Below are 26,224 nucleotides of genomic sequence, written 5' to 3' on the forward strand. Positions count from 1 at the left end.
TGCTCCTTGCTTCTAATTTGAATAATCTCAAAGTGTCTCCCCCCTCTGGACAGGAGCCAATCGGCTGTCAGATGTGGCGATGATTAATCGCAATGCATTATTGATAATCATAATTATATACTGACATGCGCACTTGCGCCACTCCTGCCCGGCTAATTTCCGTAATTTTGCAACTCGGGTATTTGCGAAAAAAAACATTATTTTTTTATTTGTTGCTGATGTATCTGCCACCACCACCATGTCGCGCCGCAAGCAAGCGAAGCCCCAGCATCTCAAGTCGGACGAGGAAGCAGTGGCAATAGTTTCGCAAAATTGTAAGTGTGCCTTTTTTTTTCCTCCCAATTTTTCTCATCATTTGTCGTTATTGTATATATATATATTTTTTTATTTTTATTTTTTGATTTCCCACCCCCTCCCCCCCCCCCCTACCCTCCTCCTCCTGTCCTCCCCTTTGAAAATTTTTTCTTGGTTTATTATCTGCTTCCACTAACCCCCCCCCCCCCCCTCCTCACTCTCTCTCTCTCTCCCTCCTCCCTCCTCCTCCCTCCTCACTTCCCCACTTAAGAGGATAAGATGTGTGTGTGAGATGATGGTGATGTTGAGGCGAAAGGGGGTTTTTTTGTGTGTGTGTGAAAATTGTATCTGTGCATTTTTATTGGAAAAAAAGAGGGCTTGCATTAGATTTCAGTGGTAACTTGCAAACTCTATGTAATGTTGGCACAGATAACACCCCTCTCTCTCTCTCTCTCTCTCCCTCTTTCTCTCAACCACCCCTCTCTTCTATTCCCCCCCCCCCCCCCCCCCCCAATAATGTGGACTTCAGACCGAAAATGCAATGTTTGCTTTCTCATTGGGAAAATGCAGCATTTGTCACACATTTTTAGCCTGTCTGCGAGTGAGCGGCGCAGCCTGACAGTAGTTTCGCGCGAGTGTTGGGCTAGTTTTAGAAAGTGATCTGGCTGGATAAGTGCGTTATATTCCACTTCTGTGGCAGCATTTTCTCCTTTTATTTTGTTGTCGTTTGAAGGAAAAAAAGTTGAGGTGCTGATTGTTTTTGGATAGGTGCGTGTGTGTGTGTGTGTGTGTGTGTCTGTGTGTTGAAGGGGTGAGTTGGAGCTCCGTTGTCTGCCGCTGTCTCCCTGCCCACAGTGAGAGTTGTAACCGGGGCTGGAAAGCGAGCTGGACTCGGGGTTTCGGTCCTCGGAAACCAAACCCTTACACACACATACACACATCCAAACACATAACAACCCTCCACTACCAACAAGCCGCCTCCCCACCCCCACCCCGCACCACCACCCCCCCCCCCACCCCCCGTCCCCAAACACCACCACCCCTCTCCTTCCCCAGCTGCGTGTTTCCAAGAAACCTTCCAGTTCGAGTGTTTTAAATAACAGATGTGAGCGCACACAGTACTGGTTGGTAAATCCTTTTCTTTCTCCCTGGATTATTAATTCGCAGAATACCGGATCTTGTAACTTTGAAGTGTTTGATAGACAAGAGAGAGAGAGGGAGTGTGTGTGTGTGTGTGTGTTAAAATAGAAAGAGTGTGTGTGAGATCAGCAAAGGACATCCTGGTTTGCTTGACTTTGGCAGAAGTTTATAGAGGAGGTTGGTGGTGGAGGAGGAGGAGGAGGAGGGGGGAGTTTAGTTTTCTTGTTGTGAGACAAGAAATACAACAGTATTTGTTTAATTTGAGGGGTTTAGTTTAGGGTTAAGGAGGGCCCGTGGTGGAGGGGAAGGAGCTGGGTGAAGGGTCAGTGTGGGGCTGGTGTGTGTTTGTTGTTGAATTTACAATAAAACAAGCAGAACGCCGAGCTCCCAGCTTGACCTGCCAGCCATCTTTAATTCCCCACTTCATTCCTGCACTCCTTGCTCCAACATTTCCTTCATGAAAAGCATCGAATTTTAAATCTGCCCCGTTCAAGTCAACCAAATATATATATGTACATATACATAATATATAAAATATATTTGACAGGGGGAGGGGAAGAAAAATAAGACCCTTAAATCCAGTCAGCATCACATTTCATAGCCTGCCATGGTATAAAACCAAAAAAAAAGTCGAATATTCCCAAGTTTTTTTCTTATTCTAAAATGTCAACAGAGCAGCGCTCATTTTTTTTTTACGGAGAATTCGCAAGTCGGAGGGAACTGCAGTTTTCATGACTGACTTGTTTATTCGACTTGCTGCACCAGTTCTCCTTTGCAAGCGATATCCCGCTTTTGAAACAGGCGAGGGAGAAATCATCCTCCTGAAAGGATGGGGAATTAAAGTGTCGCGGCGGGCTCTGCATGTCCAGTGAAGGGAGCAGAAAGCCGCATTGTGGTCAAGAGTTCGTCCTTTCCGCACACTGGCCACTGTGTGGGTAATAATAACATTTGTGTGTGTGTGTGTGTGTGTGTGTGTATTTCTGTGTGTGTGTGTGTGTGTGTGTGTGTTGCTGTTATCAAGATTGTAAATTCGGTATCTGCAGCCCTTCGTCTTGTAGGCAGGGAAATAATCCTGACAGAAAGTGAGGTGGAAAAAAAAACAGTTCAACGTCGTGTCAAAGTGGTTTGTTTTTCAGCCACTTGTGCGTGTCCATTTGAACCTTTCTTCTCCCTATAAAACATTTTGTGGTTAAGGAATCTTCACTAAAGGAACATTCAACTACAATGTAGCACAATAAACATTCTCCTTCATGTTAAAACTTCACGTGACTTTACAGATATATATATATATATCTATATATGTATAATAGTAAATGTTTTTTTTATTATTTATTTGGCGGCCCGTCCTCAGCTTCTCAAGGTTTCTCCCAGGCCAGATTTCAACGGGGCAACAAAGCATTTTTTAATATATTTTTTATATTTAAAAAAAAGTTAAAAGAAAAGCTTGCATATAGTAAGGTAGATTAAGTGCAAAGTATTTTTTTTTGTCATGGAAATGTTTTTTGTTTACTCCATCACGTAGAATTTCTCACACTTGGCTTGTTTTGTATCGTCCTCAATGACTACATGGTCGGATGAATGGATTTATTTCTGCAGGGGGAGAAAAGACAGCCTCACAATCAAAAGGACTACACTGCATCCCAGTGTGGAATTTTTGGCATTATTATTGTGATCTGTTGAATAGCTGTAAACTGGCTCTCACAAGCCACCGTTGCAGCCATGTAACGATTTTAGGGCTTTAAAGATTTACTACTAAGTAGGAGAGAGGCCTTCAGAAACAATCCATACTTTTTTTTCCTGCTGCATTCTTGTGTAAAATAGAAAGATTTCGTAATGGTAGTTAAATATTTACCCACAAACTTCCATGCACCAGTGACATAAGTAAAAACATGCTCCAGCAGAATTGTTGAGTTATGGAACACCCTGACTTGTGTCATTGCTACAGTACTGGAAAAAGGGAACTTTTCTGGTGTACCATTCACATTTTTTTTTACACGAGATTTTAAGCGGGCGTTGTAATTGGTTGCTGGGGAAGTTTTAGGTTAGTTTTCACACATTCAGATTGGGATTGTGGTATAATGCGGTGGTTTAATCAGGTTTTACCATCTTCAATCTGGAAGTCAACAGAAGAACTGATTGGAGTTCAGAGGTAGAGGTATGAATGGCAGCTTTTTCTCCCCCCACTACCCTGAATAGCGTTATCAGTCGAGTTTCCATTTTATTATTTAATTGGGTTTTATTTTCCCCCCCTTGTCTTTGGTAATTCCGTGTGGAAGCATTGGGTCATTAAATTATTTTTCCATGGTTTGGACTGTTAAATACTTTGGAGTGAACACTGCAATCATTCTTATTATGACACCATTTAGAGATGCTGGAAACAAAAAAAACAGTGGTACAGTGAAGTTCAGAATGGAATTTCCTTTGCTTAGTCCCTACAGAGAACAGTTTTTGAGTAGATATACGTAATCTTGCAGATGATACTAATTTATAAATCCTGCAAGGTTTAATATACTAAGTGTGTTTCTTTCAAATTCCTAAAAATGCTGTTTGTTGAAAAGCTCTTAGTTTAAGGATTGATAACACAGTGGGGAACTTAAATACTTGGATAGAAACAGAGTTCAATGTAAATAAGAGTTTCCCATGCCATCGAGACACTTAACATTTTCCATCCAGATACATTGCACGGTTGAGCTTCTTCAATGATTTATGCTTCAAAAACTATCTTTAATAAAGACAAACACTCCTCTCAGGGTGCAGTTTTGTGTTAATATTTGCAGAATTGAATGATAATACTGTAGAAAAATAGCTCTGTGGGAAGTATTATGACCTGTCATTTGTAATGATAGTAATCTATTTAGTACAATAGCTGATAGGCTTGGTAAAAGGCATCAATGGACAGTACTGTATTTCTGTTTCTGTCACTTGCTGCTCTGGTAAATTAAAACCGTTCACTGATAGCAAGTTGAGTTTGCAGCAGCTTTAAATGAATTTGTACACACAGCTAGAGCTGCCTTGTGCATTTCTTTTTCTGCTGCATTAACAATTGATACAACAGGAATTTTAAGTTGTCATTACAGAAGATGGTAGCAAAAGATAATTTAATTTTAAATTGTGACAGATGGTGGTACGGTTAGTATAGTAATTTGTTTGAGTAAAGGATGACCCTTAAATAATTCTATGCAATTCACTGTGGTAAATTTGTACAAGAGTGTCGTGTTGCCCATGTGAAGCAATGATGTTTGTAGACCATTCCATTTTGTTAGTTCCTGAAGAATTGCATTCTTATTTCAACATGAGCTAACCTTTTTAAATTGCACCTTTAGATATAGAAAAACTTTGGTTCCATTATTATGAACATCAGTTACTTTAAGTAGTAAGGCTGGTGTGGCAATGAATACGAACCATTAGGTCTTTAGCCTTTTGAAAAGAAATTAATAATCTTTGGCACTAGACGCTATCAACTCTGTCAGAATTACTGTATTTGTTTCTGCACATTGCACTCTGTAAATGTATGCCTGCACAGCATTATCCTGTAAGGCGGTGTGATTTTCCTACAACTAAGAATAGTATAGTTGAAATGCTGTACTGCCATTTGATTGCTCTGCTTCCTTGGTCACAAATTTAAAATGAAATATTTCACAGAAGAATTTTGTACTTCAGTGAAAATATTGTTTCTGCGGCTTTTTTACGACACTCTGTAAAATTTATAGGGAAGGAAGTGTGGAATACAGAGGCCAAGGAAATGAAATATTGTAGTTACAATATTTTCTGTCTGAGGTAAAGACATCTCGTGAAGTTATTTTGCTAATCAGAATTCGTTTAATACCATTCCAGATATTGTTTTGGATCAGCCATAGATGTTAGTGAAACTCAGTTTTTGAGAGAGCCTAACTTGATAGAGAAAGCTTGTGTAAATAATGTCCGTTGTTGTCTCAAGCTACTGATCACAAAATGGTCTTGGTACAGATAGCTTAAAAGGAAACTTATGTTTTCCAGCTGCTAAACTGGCATGTATAAAATAAAAAGGAGCTGCATATTATTGTTTTTATTTTACACCTCTTGCATGAAAAAGTTCCAATCTCATCGAAAAAAATATTTTAATAAATCATTCTTATTGCTATGGTTATTTTTTTTTTACTACCACGTTTGGATAGATAGAAAAGATTTAAGTAATAATTAGTCCCAATAGTATGACATTGGCATATGTAACCATATATCGCATAAGTTAGGAGTTTCTCATTCATTCTAATGCTGTTAGGAATAATTTTGTTTTGATTGCTGTTACCTTAGCATTTTTGCCATGTATTACCTCTGTTCAGATATTGAGCAGAATGGTCTCTTTTGGTCACAATATAAGTTAACAGACGTTGATAATATGTTAGTCTTGAACTACTTGTGAGCTGGATGTTTTATGTGGATGACAGCATTGTCAAAATATTAACAAAGGCGGGGCTTAATTGCAAAAGGCAAGTTATATCATCTATTTTCCAAAATAGAAATAATGTAATTTGTTGTGGGAATAGTTGTTTAGTTTTGTGTTTCTTTGAATCTTCAGTATCAAAGAACAGTTTGACTAATGCTGAGCTTTTTGGCTGCAGAAAATGGTGTGGAGTTCCAGGATTGGGAGGGAAATGGTTTGGTACGATTGTAGTTGGAATTTGTTGCTGGTTTTATTCATGACTTTTTAAAAAAAAAAACTGGGGTTGTTTTGACCTTTTGTGCTTCCTTTCTTTATTAGTACTGCATTGTTGTCCAGTGTAACACATTAGTTTCCTTTGTTTGGCTTCACTGAAAAGGTGGGATTGCATGGTGTGCCAACAAGCATCTGATGGGTTATCCCTGAGGGTGGGTAGTTAGAAGCGCTTTGACAGAGCTTGCTGATTTAACCTTTGCCTGCTTTGCCCTGCCAGAGGTGGCCACTAGATGTCAAACTCATAATACAATTAGTACATCTGTGCCGTTGACCTTGGCGGCACAGCTTACCACTGTTCTGTTAAGTGTTAACACTGAATTTGAGTGTTAAACAGAGATCCCAGTGAGTTTCTTACATGCCACAGCTTATCACATGCCCATCTAGATGAAGAGAAGTGTTTACAGACCTTAAGTAGGAAAAATTTTGCTAGGCTAGATTTTTAACCCTCCAAGTGCAGAATGTTGTTTTGTTGTAAGCTAAAGCGTAACTATTGGCATTAGCATTTATATTTTTAAAAAGCTTTATGTGTTGTAACTGTTTTATTTCTGCTGCTTGTTTGGTGTTCATGTTCTTAAAGTGGGTGTGTTCATTTCACGGAACCTTTAACTCTATACTTTGGTGTACCTGTCAGGGTCCCTTTTCTTATTTCAGAATCAAGAGTTCCAAATGTATTCGATTGTTTGTTTGTGGTTTGTTTTATTTATTAATTTTCCCGATGGCAATGAAGCACTCTGTGGTACAAAACTGCATTACCTGGAAGTGACGTCATGAGTGAAGTGTGTCTCATAAGTCATGCTTGCTGGCAAACGTTGAGTTTCTTGACATGACAATAAAAAGGGGAGAAATATGACTGGGTGTGAAAGCTGTAAAATTGGGACCATGGGACCTGATTCAGAGTATTGAAAAAGTTGAATATGTAGCTGCCTCAGATGTGTCAGTTCCCTATCCATGACATCACTGAGGTGGAACCTTCAAAACAGCACGGTCGCTATCACACTGTCGATTTGCATTGAATTTGCTGCCTTTTAGAGGAGAACTGTGCAGAAACCAACTCAAAACAGGCAGGTACAGATCCAATTTTAAGTTTACCACATTTTTATATTATGATGTTACATTTAATTATTCCTCTCCAGTGCCATTTATTAAAACATGCATATACTACGCAGTGTACAAATCTTGAGTGGCAGTTGATGATTGGAGATAATTTATTCGAAAGGTGGAGGGAGAGGTAACGATCCAGGGTATATAGTTGAAAGCTAAAGAACGTCTTTGTAATGATCAGATCCTTGTCAGCTTCACCAACCAGCCAGTGAGTTCTTTGTGCAGAGGCAGAGCCATTTGCTAGCATATTACTACCGAACCACTTTTAGTAGAGGAATGCTGAAAGTTTGTAATTTGCTGTGTGTCAGCTTCAGCTTTCATTTTTACAGTGTTTCCTATTAAGTTCGGCATTTTGTTAATGACTGGTGGACAACGGCACAATGAGAAAAGGCTCAGTGTTTTCTTCATTTAATCTCCCATTGTTCTTTGCTTCATAATCAACCATTTGGGAGACTTTAAGACCACCCACTAGGTGTGTCAATAATACTTGTTAGCAGTTTATATCCAATGCATTCAGAATTTGATATATATACTACCCTCATTTGCACATCCATGATTCTAGAAAGAGCAACAAGTTATTTTAAACTTTTATTTCTTGAAGGAAATTAGTTGGGAAGAAACTTCAAGGTTAAGAAAATCTCAGTATTGTACATATTACTCTTTCAACGTGTATAGAGTAATACATCATATCAGGAATGTATTAGCCCTCTCCACATCTGCGTTTTGTACACAAAGAGCTAATTGTTTTGCCCGAGTAATGCAATGCTGTAATACTTAGAAAATGCAACTGTTCCAATAGAATACTATTGCAGACTGTACCACAGGTGGTTCTATGTTACAAATCCTGAGACTTGGGCTACTGAATAGATCATAATGAATGTGCCAGGTCAGTGATAGGGTTTAGCATAGCGAGAGTGCCCTCCTCTGTTCAGCCTCTTGCTGGCAGCCTTTTGAGCTGCAAAGACCACGGTGGAAGAATCTGACATTCAATCTGGAATTTTTCCCGCATTGTTAAAAACTCTGTGGGAAATCCCTATTTATCTCCTCCTGTCTCGCAGCATGAGTTCTGTCTGTGGTGATTCATCCTTTTTCTGCAGCATTCACGGCACCATAAAGAGTTAAAAAAGAAACGATTAATTTATTCAACAGACGGAGAGTGCTTCATCACAAATTTTCAGTTAAACTGTACTACAAGGAAACATTTTGATGCACTTCGGCTCCAAGTAATACAGACATTAGTTCCTTTCTTGCTCCATTTAAGCTGAGCAGTTATTTACAACTGGCTCCAGTCTTCTGGAAAAAATTCAGTGTGGTTTTTATATTTTAAAAAAGCTTGAATTATTCAATTTTTTAACAAAAAAATTCTCAGAGACTGTTCATATGAAATCTCCCTTCTTTGGTGCTCTATGGGTAGCAATTACATGAAGCACCCTCCAAATATTATTTAATTTGCCTGACATACTGTGTCATATGTTCACAGTATTTCATTTTAACAAGTTTGCACTTAAACGAATTTAAGCAAATTGCAGATAAAGTTCTGAAATAAGCAAATCCCTTTAATTTGTTCCCAACACAATTATTCAGTCCTGGACTAGCTGTTTGGGTAAATAAAGCGTTTTGGGAACAAGCCACTTTCTTGCCATTACATGTAACAGTGTTCATCTGTACCCTGAATATTAACAGCATGGCTAGGAATTGCAAGCTAGTGCCTTGCAAATGAGATTGTGCACTGGAATGCCAGAAGCTTTGGCATTTTACTTATTTAATGACTGTTTGTAAATAAGACAGAACAAACTAATTTTTATTTTGTCGCCAAGAGATTTTGGCAGAAGCGGTCACAGATGGAAGAACGAGAAATATACAACAGTGTAGCTAGTGTAAGCAAAACCGTAAAAATATTTTTTTAATGCCATTAAAATAATTTTGACTGTATTGTTTGTTATGCTGCACGATTTTTTGGAGGATATGTGGTGATGTGAACCTTTAAGTACAGACTAGAGTTTGTGATATATTGACCCTTATTTAGACTTTTTTTCAGATTGATAGGTTAGTTAATTTAATTGCTGTGTAGGTACCTAGTGATGTATGTTATGTAAATGAGATTCAAACATATATACGAGTATATATAAGTCTGTGTCACTGGATTGCAGTTGCTACAGAACTGGTGCATGAGATGGTGGTTATTAGTTGTGTTGAATATTTGTGATACATAATGGCCATTATTTCTTATTTGAAGCTTTTGGGGCAATAGAAAATTGTAACATTGACAAAGGAAAAGGTGTTAATTCCTGGTAGCTTGCGTGAAAATATATGAATTTAAGATCATTGCAAAATAAAAAGTAGTTTCTTTGAGAGGGAAAATACCCCAATATTTTTTGCTAGCATTTAGAATGGCAAATAATAAATGCCAGACAGGAAGCTAATGGCTATAATTTAACTTGGAGATTCTGACGACATAAATCACACGAGAGAAGTTCGAGTGGTTAATGAATGTCTGCAGAATGCAGAGAGTGAATTACAGCCCTTAATTCCTGTGTGCTTTTATTTTTCTAAACATTTAGTTACAAAATAGAGAGAGATTTCTAAAATATGACTTTAGTTTTTGATTTACCAATAATTTGGGAACATCCTGCATTTCTGTTATGTCAAGTTTTCATCTACAGTGTCCTCAGCTGCTCACTCGAAACAGTGACTAAAAGTAGCGCTGATTAGATATTATCAAAAAGGCATAATTGATTTCTACAGCAAAATGAAATAGCTATGATTTATTAAAGGGTTTTATAAATAATTGGGTACTCCTGACCAGTCAAAAGCATCAGACCCAGTTCTCAAAAGATGCTTTCAATGGGAAGAATTTTCTGGAATGTGTGTTGTCAGCTGGAAAATGTTTGCTTGAATATATAATATTTTTATAACCATGCTCAGGTACTTTTTTCTGAGTTGAGGGCAACAGCCAGGACTGCTCAGTTGCACAGAGGGGTTCTAACGTGTAGGAGGGAGTTTCACAAAAGACACTGTCAATGCGGAGGTTAAGTACCTCAAAAGTGCCGTCATCATATTGTGCGAGTTAATATAACTAAAGGTGGATAAAGGCCTATAAAATGCCAGGAAATTCAGGATATGCAAATCAATTTGAAGAGGCCGCAAATCCAGTCCTTTAACAGGTTTGCTAACCCCTCAATTTTCTCGTACAGTACAGGCAGAGTTATTATTTGATCAGATATTCAACAGCGATTTGAAACATTTATTGGTTACCTGCACCATTCAAGAATCACTAATATCCTCCAAGAGTATTAGAGATTTCTTTATTGCTATCACCTTTGAACTCACTCTCTACCTATTATCTTACTGTAGAATTCGTAATGAGATAAGTAATTTTCCCATCACTTTCCTTCGACCGATAAGCTATGTTGTATTTGAAATGCAGACCTAACTACATATTTAGATCGGTTGCATTTCAGAATGTTTAATATTTGTTTTTTTTATTAGCCAGTTGCTAGCAGTGTTGGGCCTCCACCAGTCTTTACCCAAATTAGAACTGCCTGTGCTAAATATTCCCCTTAGCTTTTTCCTCTTTTGTGAGGATGGACAGTTTATAGTTTTCTTTTATGTGGAAAAATTAACATGAGGGCATTGAGCATTTATGTGAAAATAAAGTGGTTTAACATTTTGAAAAGAAAAAATGCAACACTGCCAAAATTAATTGCTTTCTGTCGCAGAAAAACAATGCATTGTGCAGAATTTTTTTGAGGAAGTCAAACCAAAACAGAAGAAGAAACACCTGATATCAGCCAAACAGGGTGCTGCAAAGTAATAAATGAAAAATTAAAGTCATATCTAAAAACACCTCTCTCTCTCGTATAAAAATGCTGAGAAAAGTAATATCGTGGAAATAATCTCTAATTCTGTTTTACGGACCTGTAATTTAAAGTGACCAAGACAAAATATTTTATCAGTTCTTATCACCTTATCGTCCTTGTGGATTACAATACAGTACCTTCGTTTTGCATACGCAAGATATTTTTCAGTGCTCTACAAAACAAGCAGGTCATTTTAAAAAACATCATATAGCACATTTACAATGGTGATTGAGTTCTATATGGATCTATTGATCAAAGCTAAATTCAATCCTGGTACTCTTCTTGCATGGCACCATGGCAGGAGGTACTCCAGACTGTATCACGTTCATGTCAATGCATACTCTTGTGTTGTACAAGGGGGCAGAAGCCAGCGAGGGATTTGAATCAGGCTGTTTACATGGTCTCGATTTGAATCACGCTAATCCAATGCTGTTATAAAATCAGCGCTGTGACATAGATGCATTTTTATCTTCTGCAGTGCCATGAGAGCAGGAAAAAAAAAATAAGAAAATGTACAAAACTTGTTGTACAAAATTTGCATGATGCACTTTAATACAAAACAATTATAAATTCAGTACAAAAACCGAACCAGTACTGAGCATGTAAACAGAGATATAGATGGGAACTCGAGTTTGTAACTAGTGGTTGATGCAGGCATTCGTAATAAACATTCAGGTTCCAGAGGCCTGTTTTTTTCTTTAAAACTCTTCTTATTTGTAAAGTTGCTTGCCACCACAAAGGCCAGTGTTTTGAGAATTCTTGCAATTTAGCTTTTGCGATTTGAGACAGTAATGCTGAGGTAACAGATTTTTAAAAAAACAAATCTGTTTGCCCTGAAGGTTTTACTTCCCATCAGTCATAACACTGGATAAATTATTTTGATCCACAGACTGAGGTTTTTTTAAAGGGATGTTTTGCAGGAAGGGTTACTAACATGCCATTAGCCCTTCACTCAGTGTGAGAGTGCCAGATACTGTATGTGCCAAACTGTTCATGCATCAGCAATACTGAGATGGATACTTGAAATTGCATCTCATTGAAGTACAAAAGTCATTTTACAGTATATAAATTGTATTTATCTATTAGTGATATGTGAAGTGGCCTTTTAAATTATCCTTTCCTCTCTGAGTTTTTTAATGACATGTCCCCCTGCCCCATCGTAGTTAAACATGTTCCTGAATGTTTGGTGCAGTGATGAGGGAACTCTATGAATTGGCTACGTTGTCTGGCTCTCTCGATACACCATAGTTGTACCACATATATCATTTCAAGTGCTCAGTTTTGCTTGATTTGCATTCCTTGACGCAGTGCCTCTCCTGTAGTAAGGAAGGTAGTAGAGCTGTTTATGCTCACTCATTTGGTTCAGCCTATAAATAATGGTGATCCCTGTCATTTTACATATTTAAGATAAAAATCAGCAGACTTTGTGAAATGGGCTTTATTCACAGTTGCCACTTAATGTTTTCGAAAAAGGTGGATATGAATAGAACAGCTATGGTTTTTATGTTTGTGCCTGCTTCAGAAGTATTCCCGTTAATATAAATATTTGGAGTAACAATCCTAAAATAGCAATGTCCGATAGGTTTTGTAATTTTTAGGAATTTAGATGTTTTTGGTTTGGCAGGGGTTATTTTGGTTGAATTCCATTTTCTTTTCTTCTAATTTATCCAATATTCTTTCAATATTTTTAGATAAAGGTTAAGATTTTAAATTCACTCTCATTAATCAATTTTTGACCAGACACTCCCCCTTACATTTATCCTCAACTTTCACAGGTACCCACCCATAACTCTCCACTAACACCCTTGACTTGACCAGTTTCTGGATGGTCAAGCTCCCTATCCAACTTGAAGTTGTGGGTGAGCCAACTTTTGTTTTGCAGCTTGACAGTGACAAAATTAAAGCTGCCTTATTTTGGACTCTGCAAGAAACTCTTGGGCCCTAGTCCTCAAATTCCATCAGCCACCCACAGCCCAATGGTGAATAACCTTGCTGTGCTGCTAAATCCAAAACTGGGCTTTAATCCCTACATCTCATCCATCAGCAAGAATGTTTACTTCCATCTCTGGGCTATCACATGCACTGCTGCTAAAACTTTCATCCATATTTTTGTCACCTTCAGACTCAGTTTTTCGACTGCCTTTCCAAGCTTTACCCTACACAAACCCCTAACTCAACGACTAGCCCTATGAATACTGTGGCTACGTGAGCAGGTCAGAGGCTGGGAATCCCCCACCGTCCACATCCTGGGAGCTACAGTTGACCAAAAACTAACCTGGACCAGCCACATAAATACTGTGGCTACAAGAGCAGGTCAGAGCTGGGAATCCTGCAGAGAATAACTCACCTCTTAACTCCCCAAAGCCTGTCCACCATAACAAGGAACAAGTCAGGAGTGTGATGGAATACTCTCCACTTGCCTGGATGCGTGCAGCTCCAGCAACACTCAAAACTATCCTGGACAAAGCAGCCCATTTGACTGGTGTCTCATCCTCCAAGTTAAACATTGTCTCCCTCCACCACTGTGGGACCACTGTTTACCATCTACAAGATGCAGTGCAGCAACTCACCAAGGCTTCTTCAACAGCACCTTCGAAACCCACGACCTCCCCCACCTAGAAGGATAAGGCCTGGGAACATCACCACCTGCAAGTTCCCCTGCAAGCTACTCACCATCCTGACTTGGAACTATGTCACCGTTCTTTCACTGTTGTTTGATCAAAATCCTGGAACTCCCTCCCTAGTAGGAAAACTGTGGGTGTATCTACACCACATAGGCAGCAGCAGTTCAAGAAGACGGCTCACCATCATCTTCTCAAGGGCAATTAAGAATGTACGACAAATGCTGGCCTTACCAGTGATACTCACGTTCCATGAAAGGATAATTTAAAAAAATCAACTCATTCAGAACTTTGTTACCCTCAAGACCTGGGCAATATCCAGGCTTGAGCTGATAAGTGTCAGGCAATGGCCATCTCCAACAAGAGAGAATCAAACATCTGCCCTTGACATTCAATGTCATTACCATTGCTGAACCTCCCACTATCAACATCCTGGGGGTTACCATTGACCAGAAACTGAACTGGACTAGCCATATAAATACTGTGGCTACAAGAGCAGGTCAGAGGCTAGGAATCCTGTGGCAAGTAACTCACTTCCTGACTCCCCAAAGCCTGTCCACCACTTACAAGGCATAAGACAGGGTGTGATGGAATACTCTTCAATGGCTTGGATGAGTGCAGCCCCAACAACACTCAAGAAGCTTGACACCATCCAGGACAAAGCAGCCCGCTGGATTAGCACTCCATCCACAAACATACACTCGCTCCATCACTGATGCACAGTGGCAGCAGTGTGTACCATCTGCAAGATGCACTGCAGCAACTCACCAAGGCTCCTTAGACAGCACCTTCCAAACCCATGACCACTATCATCTAGAAGAACAGGGGCAGCAGATGCATAGGACCACTAGCACCTGGAAGTTCCCCTCCAAGTCACACACCAACCTGACTTGGAAACACATTGCTGGTCCTTCACTGTTGCTGGGTCAAAATCCTGGAACTCCATCTCTAACAGCACTGCATGTGTACCTGTACCACGTAGACTGCAGCGGTTTAAGAAGGCAGCTCACCACCATCTCCTCAAGGGCAATTAGGGATGGACAATAAATGCTGGCCTAGCCAGCAACATGCACATTCCATTAATTAATAAAAACTGTCTATTCCGCATAAAGTTCCATTCGCTTATCATACAAATTGTAGTCAATCTCTGACAGCTCCCTATCACCTAATACATTGAATTCAACATCCTTGTCATCATCAGATCGCCACCTTTGTAACTGGATCGAGCTCTGTACCCTTGCTCATGTCCTTTTTATTTCAACACAAGTCTATTATGTTCTCTCCCTCCCTTGGTTCTATACTCATTAGAAGAGTCTCCAGCCATCTTGCTGTCACACAGTGCAACGCCCCAAGCCATTTCATCTTTGCCCACTTTCAAAATTTTGTTTAAAACCCTGCTTCTTCAATGGCAGCTTTGGCCACTTCCCTGAAGCCCCTCAGGGGCTCCTGCTCAGATGTGATTCTCAATTACAAAGCAACTTGACACGCTTTGTTATTTGAATGCAAGTATTATTTTTGCACACACTGATCACCTCAATGAACCCTGCTACGGCCAAGAAGGCTGACTCTGGACTTCTCCCCAGCTGCTGCCTATATCTAATCCTGCGCCCTTGGGTGGACAGACTTGATCATAGTTTTGAGTGAGTTTGAGTCAGTACCGCCTATCTCCGCACCCGAGGTAAAACATTTTACCTTTCAGATGGTGATCCATCTAATGTTTCAGCTGAGGCCTGATGAAATTCAGCCTGATGTGACAATTTTAGAAATGCAGGTCCATTTCAGATTAAACCAGGACAAGCTTCAGAGTGAATTGAGAGCAGGTGATGCTCAATGAAGCCAGTAACTAGGTTTTTGCTTTTGGACAGGGAAAGGATCCAGGAGGGAAGAGAGGCAACTGGTATTTGTACTGACCTATAGTTCGAACAGCTGTGATTCACAGAAGGTCTTCTGCTGCCTGATTCAGTAAATGGCCACCTATTAAACATGATGTGGATAAGCACTATTAACCGCTAGTTAGCCCCAAAACTCCAACCCTATTATCTTCCAGTTAGGGGTCAAAGAAAATCCCAGGTTAAACTACGGGGCTACCAGACTGCAATTATACTCATCACTAAACATTCCCCTCTTCTACCTGTAAATTCTGAGTAACCAGAATAAATCCTTTAGTAAATTTCAGCAAAAATTCGTGAGTGAGTTCTGATGAAGAGTGAGCACCCAAACCATCATAAATGTTCTGTTCACTTCACAGGCACTGGCTGATCCACAGTGTGTTTGCAGCATTTTCTGCTTTTTATTTAGTGAGTGAATCACTCCCCTCAGTTTATTTGGGAGAAGGTGCGGGCATGGGTCAGGGGTCCTTACTCGCTGCTTGCTTTCTGCTGCGGTGTTAGAGGTTGTTTGTGGTCAAACACATGAATTGCTATGGACACTGAATAACATAGTGGTAATGTGCTTTTCCCTGCACTACCAGATCACCTTCCTCTTGATCTCATTTATGCAAATCGGATCCAAGGTTTTCCAAATGAATGACTCCAGCCAATCGAAGTCAATAATAGAGAACTTCTTGATAAATATCAAATGACTGTTTGTATCACCTAGTGAGACTGCAGGAAAAAGCTGTATTTATGTGTGTCAGGTGTGAAGGAGCTTTTGGGAAGTGGAATACAAGCTCATTGTTGACACAGTATAGATGGAGTCATATACCTACATGGTATAGCTGACATAGGTTGCTTGTAAAACTCCTAATCGTGTTTCTTAATCTTAAATAAGTCCAAATTCACCCCCGTGACATCCATAATGTTGTTGCTTCACTTATAATGATAAATTGACTGAATTAATATTTTATTGTTTTTAACTCTTTATCACCAGTTTTACAAGCTATTACACATTGTAGAAACATAAATCTCTACTCAAGACTTGTTCAGTGTAACATTTGTATATGATGGTAAATTGAAAGCGAGCACAAGGGCCCAGAATATTCCAGGAGTCCAAGTACTGCAGACAGCGACTGGTGACACCAGAAAACGGGACTGTGCCCGAGGATGCTGAAATTTTTTGCCCTCTGGATAACTTCCTGCCATAGGTGTAATAGTGGTCCACCCCATCAAAGGCCTGGCATTGGCAAAAGCAATGGAAAAAATGGGCCTTCTCTGCCCCCAACACAGTGGGCAACAGGAAAAAATAGTTGCTGCAGGGACATTAATGGGGCCCACTGCACCATCTGAGCTGGAGTCACTGGAACACACCAGCATTCTGGTGTCTTCAGGATTGCCGTGCTTATTTCATTTGCAAGTTGGTCCCACCCACCCATCACCCTCCCTTCCAGCATGTGTCCAAGATGCATCCAAACTGGCATAGCCATTTTACTCGAACTCCTTGGACCCAAGGACTCTAGTAGGGTCGAGATCCCCTTATGTTCCAGCGTAGCAAAATTCCTGATTCACAGCAGTGGTTAATGTTCAGTACCATGACTTAAACAGATGTTCTCACAAAACCATGAGGTCATGAGAAAATGGACAAGAGAGTCTTTTGGGTGCTGGAGTCCAAGGCCTCAATAGCAATAGTTTGGGCATTTACATTGAAATAATCTTTACCACTTAGGCCTCTGCTACAAATCCTTTGGTTATCATAGTGGCTAGCTCTTTCAAAAGAGCTGGTACAAGCAGGATGAACCCAAAAGGCCTCCAGCACTATATTATTCAATGATTTTAGGAGCTAACAGCGAAGTTCCCACACCCTCTGTGGCAGCCAGCAATCTCAAGAAACCATCTTGCGTGACTGCACGTAAACTATAAACATACGACCAATGACAGGTAGGTAGACAGATAGACCCTCGGCTCCATCCAGTCTGTCCCATACTTTGTGTACCGCAATATATGCACTCTCCACCCCACCCGAAACCACAAGATCCCCTGGGAGAAGTGAGAAACCAGATAAAAACCAGGGACAATCCAGAGGGAAAAAAATCCAGGAAATTCTTTTCAGATCCAGTTGGCAATCAAAACTAGTCCAGGAGATCAATCTTGCCCTGAATCCTTGCAGTGCCTACCTTTTGGATGGGGTGATGTCTGTCGGCTGGAACCAGGTCCTGCCCTCGCTTAAGGGCAAATCTGCGCCCTTCATATGAGGGCTGCAGCTTGTTCCAGGAGTCCAAGAACCACCTGATCTAACCCAGTTTTGACCTTCATAACCCTGGTCCCCCACTCCCCCATTTATCTATTCCATTGGAAAAAAGTGTCAATTGAAACATTATCTATTTGTTACATCAAATTATAAATCTCTATCAGGTCATCTAAAATCTTCGCTTCTCTGAGGTGCAGAGTCCTTACCCTTTTAGTCTATCCTCCTGACCAAGATGTTTTATTCCCAGGAATTAGTCTGCTGGCCCTTCCCTGCACCCTTTCCTGAGCCTCAATATCGCTCACCTTGTGGGGAGACCAGAACTGGACCTAGTATTCCAAGCGAGGCTTGACCAAGATCTTGGGACAAGAGTTAACAGTTGCCAAAACTTTGCATTCTGCCTTGGACAGCCTCAAAATGACTCCGTAAGATGATCCTGCTCCAATAGCAATGTTCCAGTAGAGGCAGACTCCATAAGGAAAGAATCCCTGTACTCTTCAATTGGAGAAGGATGTGTGCTGGACCTCTAGCTGGCAGCTTCATGTTCCTCTACTGTCATCTCACATTGCGCCTCCTCATTCATGCTCTGTGATTGACCACACCCTGCTTTGCACAGGCCAAAATCTCCCTGATGTGCCTGCAGAGAGCAGAGTCCCATAGTGTTCTGTTCCAGGTCACGTTCTGTTCACTATGTACATTAATGATTTAGATATGGGGCCAGAGAGCTAGGTGTCCAAATTTGCAGATGGTACTAAAATTGGAGGCATGGTAAATAATTCTAAGAGCCAATGGAAGATGTAGGGAGGTATTGATAAAATGATGGAATGGACAAAAATGTGGCAAATGGGATTTAATGCCAGTAAACCTGGGTAGGCATATTTTGGTAAAAAGAAAGTGATGATCCTTTGGTGGAGAGCTGAATAGATAATGTGAAAGAGGAGTGGCCTGGGGTGGCAGTGGGGGGGCTTCAAGTTGATGAGGTGCTAAGAGTTGTGCTTCTCATAGATAAACACAGCTCGTTATGTGCTTATGTTATTTCAAGATAGGCTAACCTGAAGAGAGTCCTTCAGCCAATTGGATCTAATCCTTCTACACTGCCAATCCTAATGACTTCCTATTACAGCTTTAACATCAACCTGAACAAGCGGACAGGACCTCAGTTTCGCAACTCATTTAAAGGAGAATAGCTCTGATAAAGTAGCACAGTTTCAGTACTGTGCTAGAATGCCAGTTACACCCTGGGATCCTGATTTGAGTCTCAAACCTATAATCTCCTGACCCAGAGGCAAGAGTGATAGCTTGAGTCAAGTTGATCTGAAAACAGAAAATGCTAGAAATAGTCAGCGAGCCTAGCAGCATCTGGGGAGAGAAAGCAGAGTTAACATTTCAGGTCCGTGAACTTTCATCAAGTTTCTACATCCACAGTATTTTGCCTTGATTGAGTCAAGTTGAAACTATATTTATTTTGCATCTCTGCTGCTTAACTTAGCTTCCTTGAATCAGTGATTTTTAATGCTTTGTGGTCAAAATTTCCCTTCTTCACCATGCTAAATGAATTTGTCTATTTATGTCCTAACCTTAATGGCTCCCTAGAGCATTCTTAACTCGTTGTCAAGCAAAATTTAATCTTGTTCTATCTAGCTTTCCCTCTCCTGTAATCACTAATGACTTCAGTGTTCATCGTCAGCACTGGTTCCACTAGTTCTGAGTTGTTTCTTCTTTTGAGTGACCTTTAATAACTTGTCAACGTACCCAAATTAGACCAGTATTTCAGCTCAACTCTAAAAAAGCTTTTCTCACCATCAGAGACATGAGTATACAATCCAGACTGACACTTCAGTGCTGCACTGTTGGAGGTGCTACTTTTCGGATGAAACATTAACCTAAAGGCCCCCATTTACCTCTCGGGTGGATGCAAAATATCCCATGGCACTGTTCAAAGAAGAGCAGGGGAGTTCTCCCAGTGCACTGGTCAATATTTATTCCTCGATCAACATCTGTAACAGGAACAGCTTATCCGGCATGTATCTCAATGCTGTTTGTGAGGCCTTACTGTGTGCAAATTGGGTATTGCGTCCTCCTACATTCCAACAAAGATTATACTTCAAAGTATCTCATTGGGTGTATATCCTGAAATCATTAGGACACAATATAAATGCAAGTTCTTTCCTTTCGCCAGCTCCAAATCTTAGAACGTAACTGTCTCATTAGACTATTCTGATCACTATCTTATGTCTACCTCTTTTAGAATACCTGGCAACAAATCAGTCAGTTCTTCGTCATTTGGCAGCATAAATGAACCAACTTTGACAGTCTTTGAGAATTCTTTTACCTAGTCCAATTGCAGCATTTACCCTTGTCATTCTGTCAGCACCAGTGAAGTATTGATGCTATTGCAGCTGACTTGGAAGGTTTCATACCTCTCCCTTCCCTGACTGTCAAATCTAGTGTTGCATCTTGGTTCTGCCATACCTGACACTCTACCACTAAATATAATATTACCGGGAAAGTATATCAGCCAGTGTCTTCCTGGGCTTTAGCAGTTATTACTCCTCATTCCTCACCAAGTTCTAAGCATCTTGCTTTTCAACTCTTTTTTTTTGTCGTAATCCCTTGCTCCGCTAAGGGAAAAGCTGACCCTTTTATCGAGTCACAGGACAGAATCTCCTGCTGTTACTGGCGACGAGCTTGGAGGCAGGAAGGGCACACAGTTAGGTGGGATAGTGGCGTACCGGAACCATGCCACAGGCGAAACTTCCAGCCCCAGAGTCTTGATTCCAGAAGAAGGCCTTACCCCTGCCTGATTGGTTTGGCAGGCCTTCCTGAAAAGAGGCAGCGTGGGTTTCTCACCAGGCCTCCAGCAACAAATGAGCAGAATTTTACATTCTGCCGCCAGCAGCTTTGTAGGTGGGGGGAGGGGAGGGGGGTTGGGGTGGGGGGAGTGAGGGGAAGGTGAACCTAAAATTGTTCAGTTGGGCTTCACGCTGGGTTCCCACCTGTCCCAACCTCTCCGCAATTTTACATTGGGACAGGCAAGGCCTAGTCCAGTTTGCCTACCCTTGCCCCATTTGAGGCCCAATTATTGACTATTAAAGGGCCCCTTCCCACCCAGCCTCATTTTTCAAGCTGGTGTGAGGAGTTCCGGGTCAGTTCAGGCCTCGGGCGGGAAGTGGGGGGTGGAGGGGGTCTCCAACAGAACACCCCTTTTAACACTGGGTGCACCCCCCTCAATACGGTTCCGTCATCGCAGGTTACCCCTCCACCCCCATCCCCCAGCCTCCTCCTTCTGTCCAACCCCACAGGCCTCACCTCCTCTCCCTGCCCTAAGACCCTCAAAATAACCCGGTCCTGGACCCTTGGGACTTCAGCTCTGGGGACTGCTTGCAGTCCCAGTCCTGTCCACTGCAGCGTCTGGCACTGCAGGGACTAGAGAGCTGCTGGCCAATCAGGTTGGCTAGTAGCTCTCTAAGATGGGACTTCCTCCCATGAGGGGCGGAAGTCCTGCCACCAGCCAGTTAAAGCTCACTGGAGCGTTAAATAGCTGCAGGGCAGGCAGTTTCGGTGGGGATGTGTTCCCCACCGACTCTTCAGACGGTGGGAAGGGAAACCCTGCCATCTTAAAAAGCTAGTCCTAGAGTCATTTCTGGTGCAGAAGGAGGTTATTCAGCCCATCAGATCCATGCCAGGTCTCCATGGAGCAATCCAGCCCTTTCCGTTTCCCTGCCTGAACCCAGAACCCATCCCATTTCCTTTCCAAATCATTGATTGTTTCTGCTTCACCACTCTCATATGCACTTTATTTTTGGTTCACTTTTGTCTTCAAACTCTATTCTTGTTGAGTGCATTAAAGATCGTTCCTCCACTTCTTGACCTGTTCAACCATTGTGACAGAGTTTTAATCACCTCTAGTCTGTCAGTTCTTCTGTGCTCTGAACTCCAATCTCTGATCCCTCCGATCAAAATACCTTCAAATTAACCCTACTCTATCTCATCCTTTCAATCTTTCTAACTCTCACTCCATTTTTCCTTCCATTTAGAAATGTACTCATAATTGATTTACCCTGTAAGCAGATGTTCACTCTTTCCTGTTTTGGATCTACTTCCCTACTGCCCTTAGTGTTCTCCAAAGGAATAGGAGTCCGCTGTTAACTCTTAAATGTGCATCAACTTAAAAATCATGACCAAATCCATGAGTGACAATGTAGATTTTTTCATGTGGCTGATCCACTGCTGACGTTTTTGCTATGTGATGCAACTCTTCTTGATCACTTTGGTGCATCGTCTGTCATTGCTTTGAGCAACTCCAAAATCTCTGACAGAGTCTGGTACTGTGCAGTGCTAAAAAGTTATCATATGACCTGCTTCCAAAGCTATGTTCATGACTATCCAGCTTCCTCATAAATTATTCTATCTGTACTGTAGATATGGCCCATACCATGATTCAGCTCCTTGGGTCTGTGCTATAACCCACTGTATTCCTCTTTTGTATAATGGCCTCCTCCACATATTCTCCAATCTATCCACCTATTTTGTTGACAATTCTACTCTACAGTCATCAATGTCCTTCAGATCATAAGGTCTTCAGTATACACATCATTCCATGCTTTTACACTGTAATGGCTAAATCAGTTCATTTCACCCATTTTCAATGGTGCGACGAAAATTTAGTTTCAATTCTTCAGCACATTTTGCTTATGTTTCTTGCAAGTCTACCAGCTCTGTCCCATAACTTTAATGGCCTCACCTTTAGTCCTTTCTCATCTGTCAACATTCTTGTCCTCATTATCTCCTCTGACCTCAAATAAAGCTTTCACACTTCCTCCATTACTAAAGCTACCCAAACGCTCGGTTTCCTCTTTCATGCCAAATACTTCGTTTCTCCTTAATCATTCTTAAATTATACAAAGCTGAACTCAGAACAAATTATCCAGGGCAGGGTCTTTTAACACCTCTGACACCTCTAGATAGAATAGAAGAAGAATTTGGTCAGTTGATAGTCAATCTTTCTCTCACCACTGCCAGCTAACGTGTCTTTCTCTGTCATGAGTTCACTTGTCCCTCTCACTCTCTTTCATTAACAGTGCCCTCATTCATGCTGCTCTGCACTTTTCTGCATTGTTCTTTTCAGCTACAAGATACCATGCTATGTGCTATTCTCACCCCCATCACTTCATGCTGCTTAAAGCTGATTGCACAGTCTTTTGCTCCATAACTCGTGGGTTACAAACATCATAGCTTGTTGACTATCTCTTCAGACTCTTAAAAACCCAAGCTGGGCATCACCTTTTAACTGCTCCCAGATTTACCTAATTTTTTTTTTACTCTTTTCAGCTGTGGTAGTGTACTGCATCATGGATGTTTGCCCTTCACCTTGGTGTCCCAAAAAATGAAAATCCACATTTGGAAAATGAACAGGGGATTTGCCAAAGCACAAACATAGGTTCTTTGAAGGAGCATCTACATTCCCACAGTGGGAGAGTTTAGAAACTCTAGTTGTGAACCATAATCCAAGTTTCTTGGATTTAATAATTCTGATTTAAGGTATCAAAGCTTCTGATCTCAGCCACTGGCTGGTGCACTGCACAACAATGGACACTTCAGCTTATGAGGAAAAGCATTTGGAGGATGCGGGGCACGATGGGAAGAAAAACTTCTTGGCATCACTCTGATCCCAGTCCCACTGAAGCATATCCAACTATTAGGCAGTTTACTATGTGACAGTCGATGACTCTGTAGCAGCCATATGGCCCAGAGCATTAAGCATGATGGCAGGTTGCAGCCAGTGTGGACTTAACAGTGAAAAATGGGGGAAGAGATTAAAAAACAACTACTCTAGTATGCAGAGCAAGATGGCTATTGTCATTTATGGAGCTTTCCGTGCTCTGTCAGTTTAGGTAACAACATTAATTCTACAGATCATACGTATGCATTAGGTAATAGATACTGTGCATTAAGAGGTCTACAGAAACATTTAATAAAGAGGGCTTTCTTGTAAGGTAATGAATTATATTGGTGTCTGCCAGGGAAGTAAATACCGTATTCATTAAGAAAACTTGAGAGTAAAAAGATTTCTATCTCAAAAGGATTCCTGTAAAATGCCGTATAGAAATGGTGGGTGTTGTAAGGTTGCATGAAGAGGTTTTTAGGTAAGCTATTTTGTCTCTTATCCAAAACATGCAGTGTCCAAAAAAATGTTTTTTTTTTATGTCTTGCTTAAATATGGGACAGATTTTAAACCTCATACCAAGTTATTGAATTAACAGGATTATGCCTTATTTTTCCTTTTTAGAGCATTGATGCAATTTTTTAAAGCACTTAATACTAAGTAGTATATTGCTAGTTTATTTTCTGAAGTCCTAATTTGTCCCTGATGGAAGTTTGCTATTAAGCAACATTTTGCTCAATTTTCTTCTCACCTGGGTTCCTGCTGGTTTAGGGTTTTGTGAATGCTGATATCCCCTTGCAAGTGACTACTCCTCATGAATGATCATCCAGAGGCTATTTGACTGATGGCAGGGGTAGGGGAGGCGAGTATTCATAACCGTGTCTGAATTGCTCTGCACTGGACGTACACACACTCACACACATGGACTTTCCAGGAGTCGTAACTGAGGAGAGATCAGAAGCACAAAAACATGGGTCGATTGTTTCATTCCCTCGTTCAGGAATGCCAAGACTGATTGGAGCACTTCCACCACTGCCCCGGTCGATGTGAGCTTTGAGTTCAGTGGCCACGCTCCAATTTAAATGAGCTAGTGCTTGCGTTCCTCCCGAGGTGCGGTGAATAAAGTAATGATTTTCCTTGGTGCCCCAGGAGCCAGCAGTGCTGCTTACCGCAAATATAAATGCTGCTACTCATTGCACAGGCCACTATTGTTCCTGGCAGAGAGTGGACTAAATATTCAGTTTGACCGTACAGGCTAGTGATGCATTTTTCCCATTTCTGGCAAGGATTTCTCGCCCACACCTCCCATCTCCCCCCACCAACACACACACCACCACCACCAACACCCGCCCCCCCCCCCCCCCCCCCCCCACCCCCCACCCCCCAACCCCTTCCTTCACCACAACCCCCACTATGCCATTGGCTAAAAGAATTTCAAGAAGAAATTGAATTGTAAATTGAGAGTTTCAAACAATTGTACATACACCAAGAGCTTCGACATGCTGTTACATCTGTAACCCTGTACCTTTTACCAATAAGCAATAAAAACATATGTGTAACCATTCCTAACAATGGGACATATTTTTTCGTGACAGAGCATCCTAATGGTGCCTGCTCTAAGTTATACTTGTCCGTGCACTTTTAGGTTTTTACGTTTTTGAGTGGCAAGCTGATGAAAGTACAAGCTGGTAGCATCACAGCATGGGGAAACAGGGCATCTAGAACTTGAATGAACAGGGCAGGAAACTGTGTATCTCTTTAACTAATCAGATTGAAGGACTGTGAAATTAACAGCACAAGCACTGAGAAGGGATTGTAAAGTCAAATGGGTGAATTCAATGTTGAATCATATACAGAGAAAGAAATAAAGAGGGAAAAAAGGGAGATACTATTAAGTGCGAGAGGGATAAATGTGACAGGAAGGAAAAGGGTTAAGAGAGAAAGAGATAAATGTGACAGAATGGAAAGGGATTTCATTTTAATTTTATATTTTACTTTTTTAAAATCTCCGTCAACAATTAAAACCTGAAGGAATGAGACGCCAGGACAGTTAATTTTCAAAGCCAGAGAGATTGACTGTAATTAACACTTGCCATGTCACTAAAAGAGTACTTCGATTTTAAACGGGCAAGACTTGATTTTCTGTGGTGGGTTCAGTTTGTATCTACTGCACAAACACAGAAATTTCATGCCGTTCAATGCATTTCAATGTTGAGGCAGGCAGCGAGATGCCATTTTTGCAAAGTCAATAATGGAGAGGCGCATCTCAGACTGCAGTTTTTGGATTTTGACATTTAACTGTGCGTTTCTGTTCAGCTGTATCATTTGTACATAAATAATGTTGGCCCCTATGAACCTCGCTGTTATTTTGGCAGCAAATTATTAGTCATAATTTCAACAATTTACATTTCAACAGCGCTGCTCAAATGGAGGGGAGTATCTCAGAGTATTCCAAGTGGGAGCAGTGAACAGCCAGTAATGGTATCTCAGCACCAGTGGGTGCGTGTGACAGGAGACATTTGGCGAGAGTAAATTACTGGGATAAGGTGGAGCGAGGCCTTGGAGTGATTCCAAAGTAAGGACAAGGATCTTAAAATCATTCTGATTAGAAGAGTTTATTTTTTAATGTACAAAATGGAGAGCTTTTTGGCACAGATATCTTTTCATCTCTAACCCTGACTAATGTGGTAGGAGTTTCTGCCAGCAGTAAATGAAATGACTTTGACCAGTC

General features: G+C 41.0%; 1 protein-coding gene across 1 annotated transcript in view; it reads left to right on the forward strand.

The window, feature by feature from the left end:
- Positions 1–209: 209 nt before the first annotated feature.
- LOC121278728 (sal-like protein 3) overlaps positions 210–26,224 on the forward strand; it is a 53,626-nt gene continuing 27,611 nt past the window's right edge. The window contains exon 1 of the mRNA XM_041189097.1: positions 210–314. Within this exon, the coding sequence (XP_041045031.1) occupies positions 239–314 (76 nt within the window). The 5' untranslated portion in view covers positions 210–238. The remainder of the gene's footprint in view (positions 315–26,224) is intronic.

Source organism: Carcharodon carcharias, chromosome 6 (assembly GCF_017639515.1).
Source record: "Carcharodon carcharias isolate sCarCar2 chromosome 6, sCarCar2.pri, whole genome shotgun sequence".
Lineage (NCBI taxonomy): Eukaryota > Metazoa > Chordata > Chondrichthyes > Lamniformes > Lamnidae > Carcharodon > Carcharodon carcharias.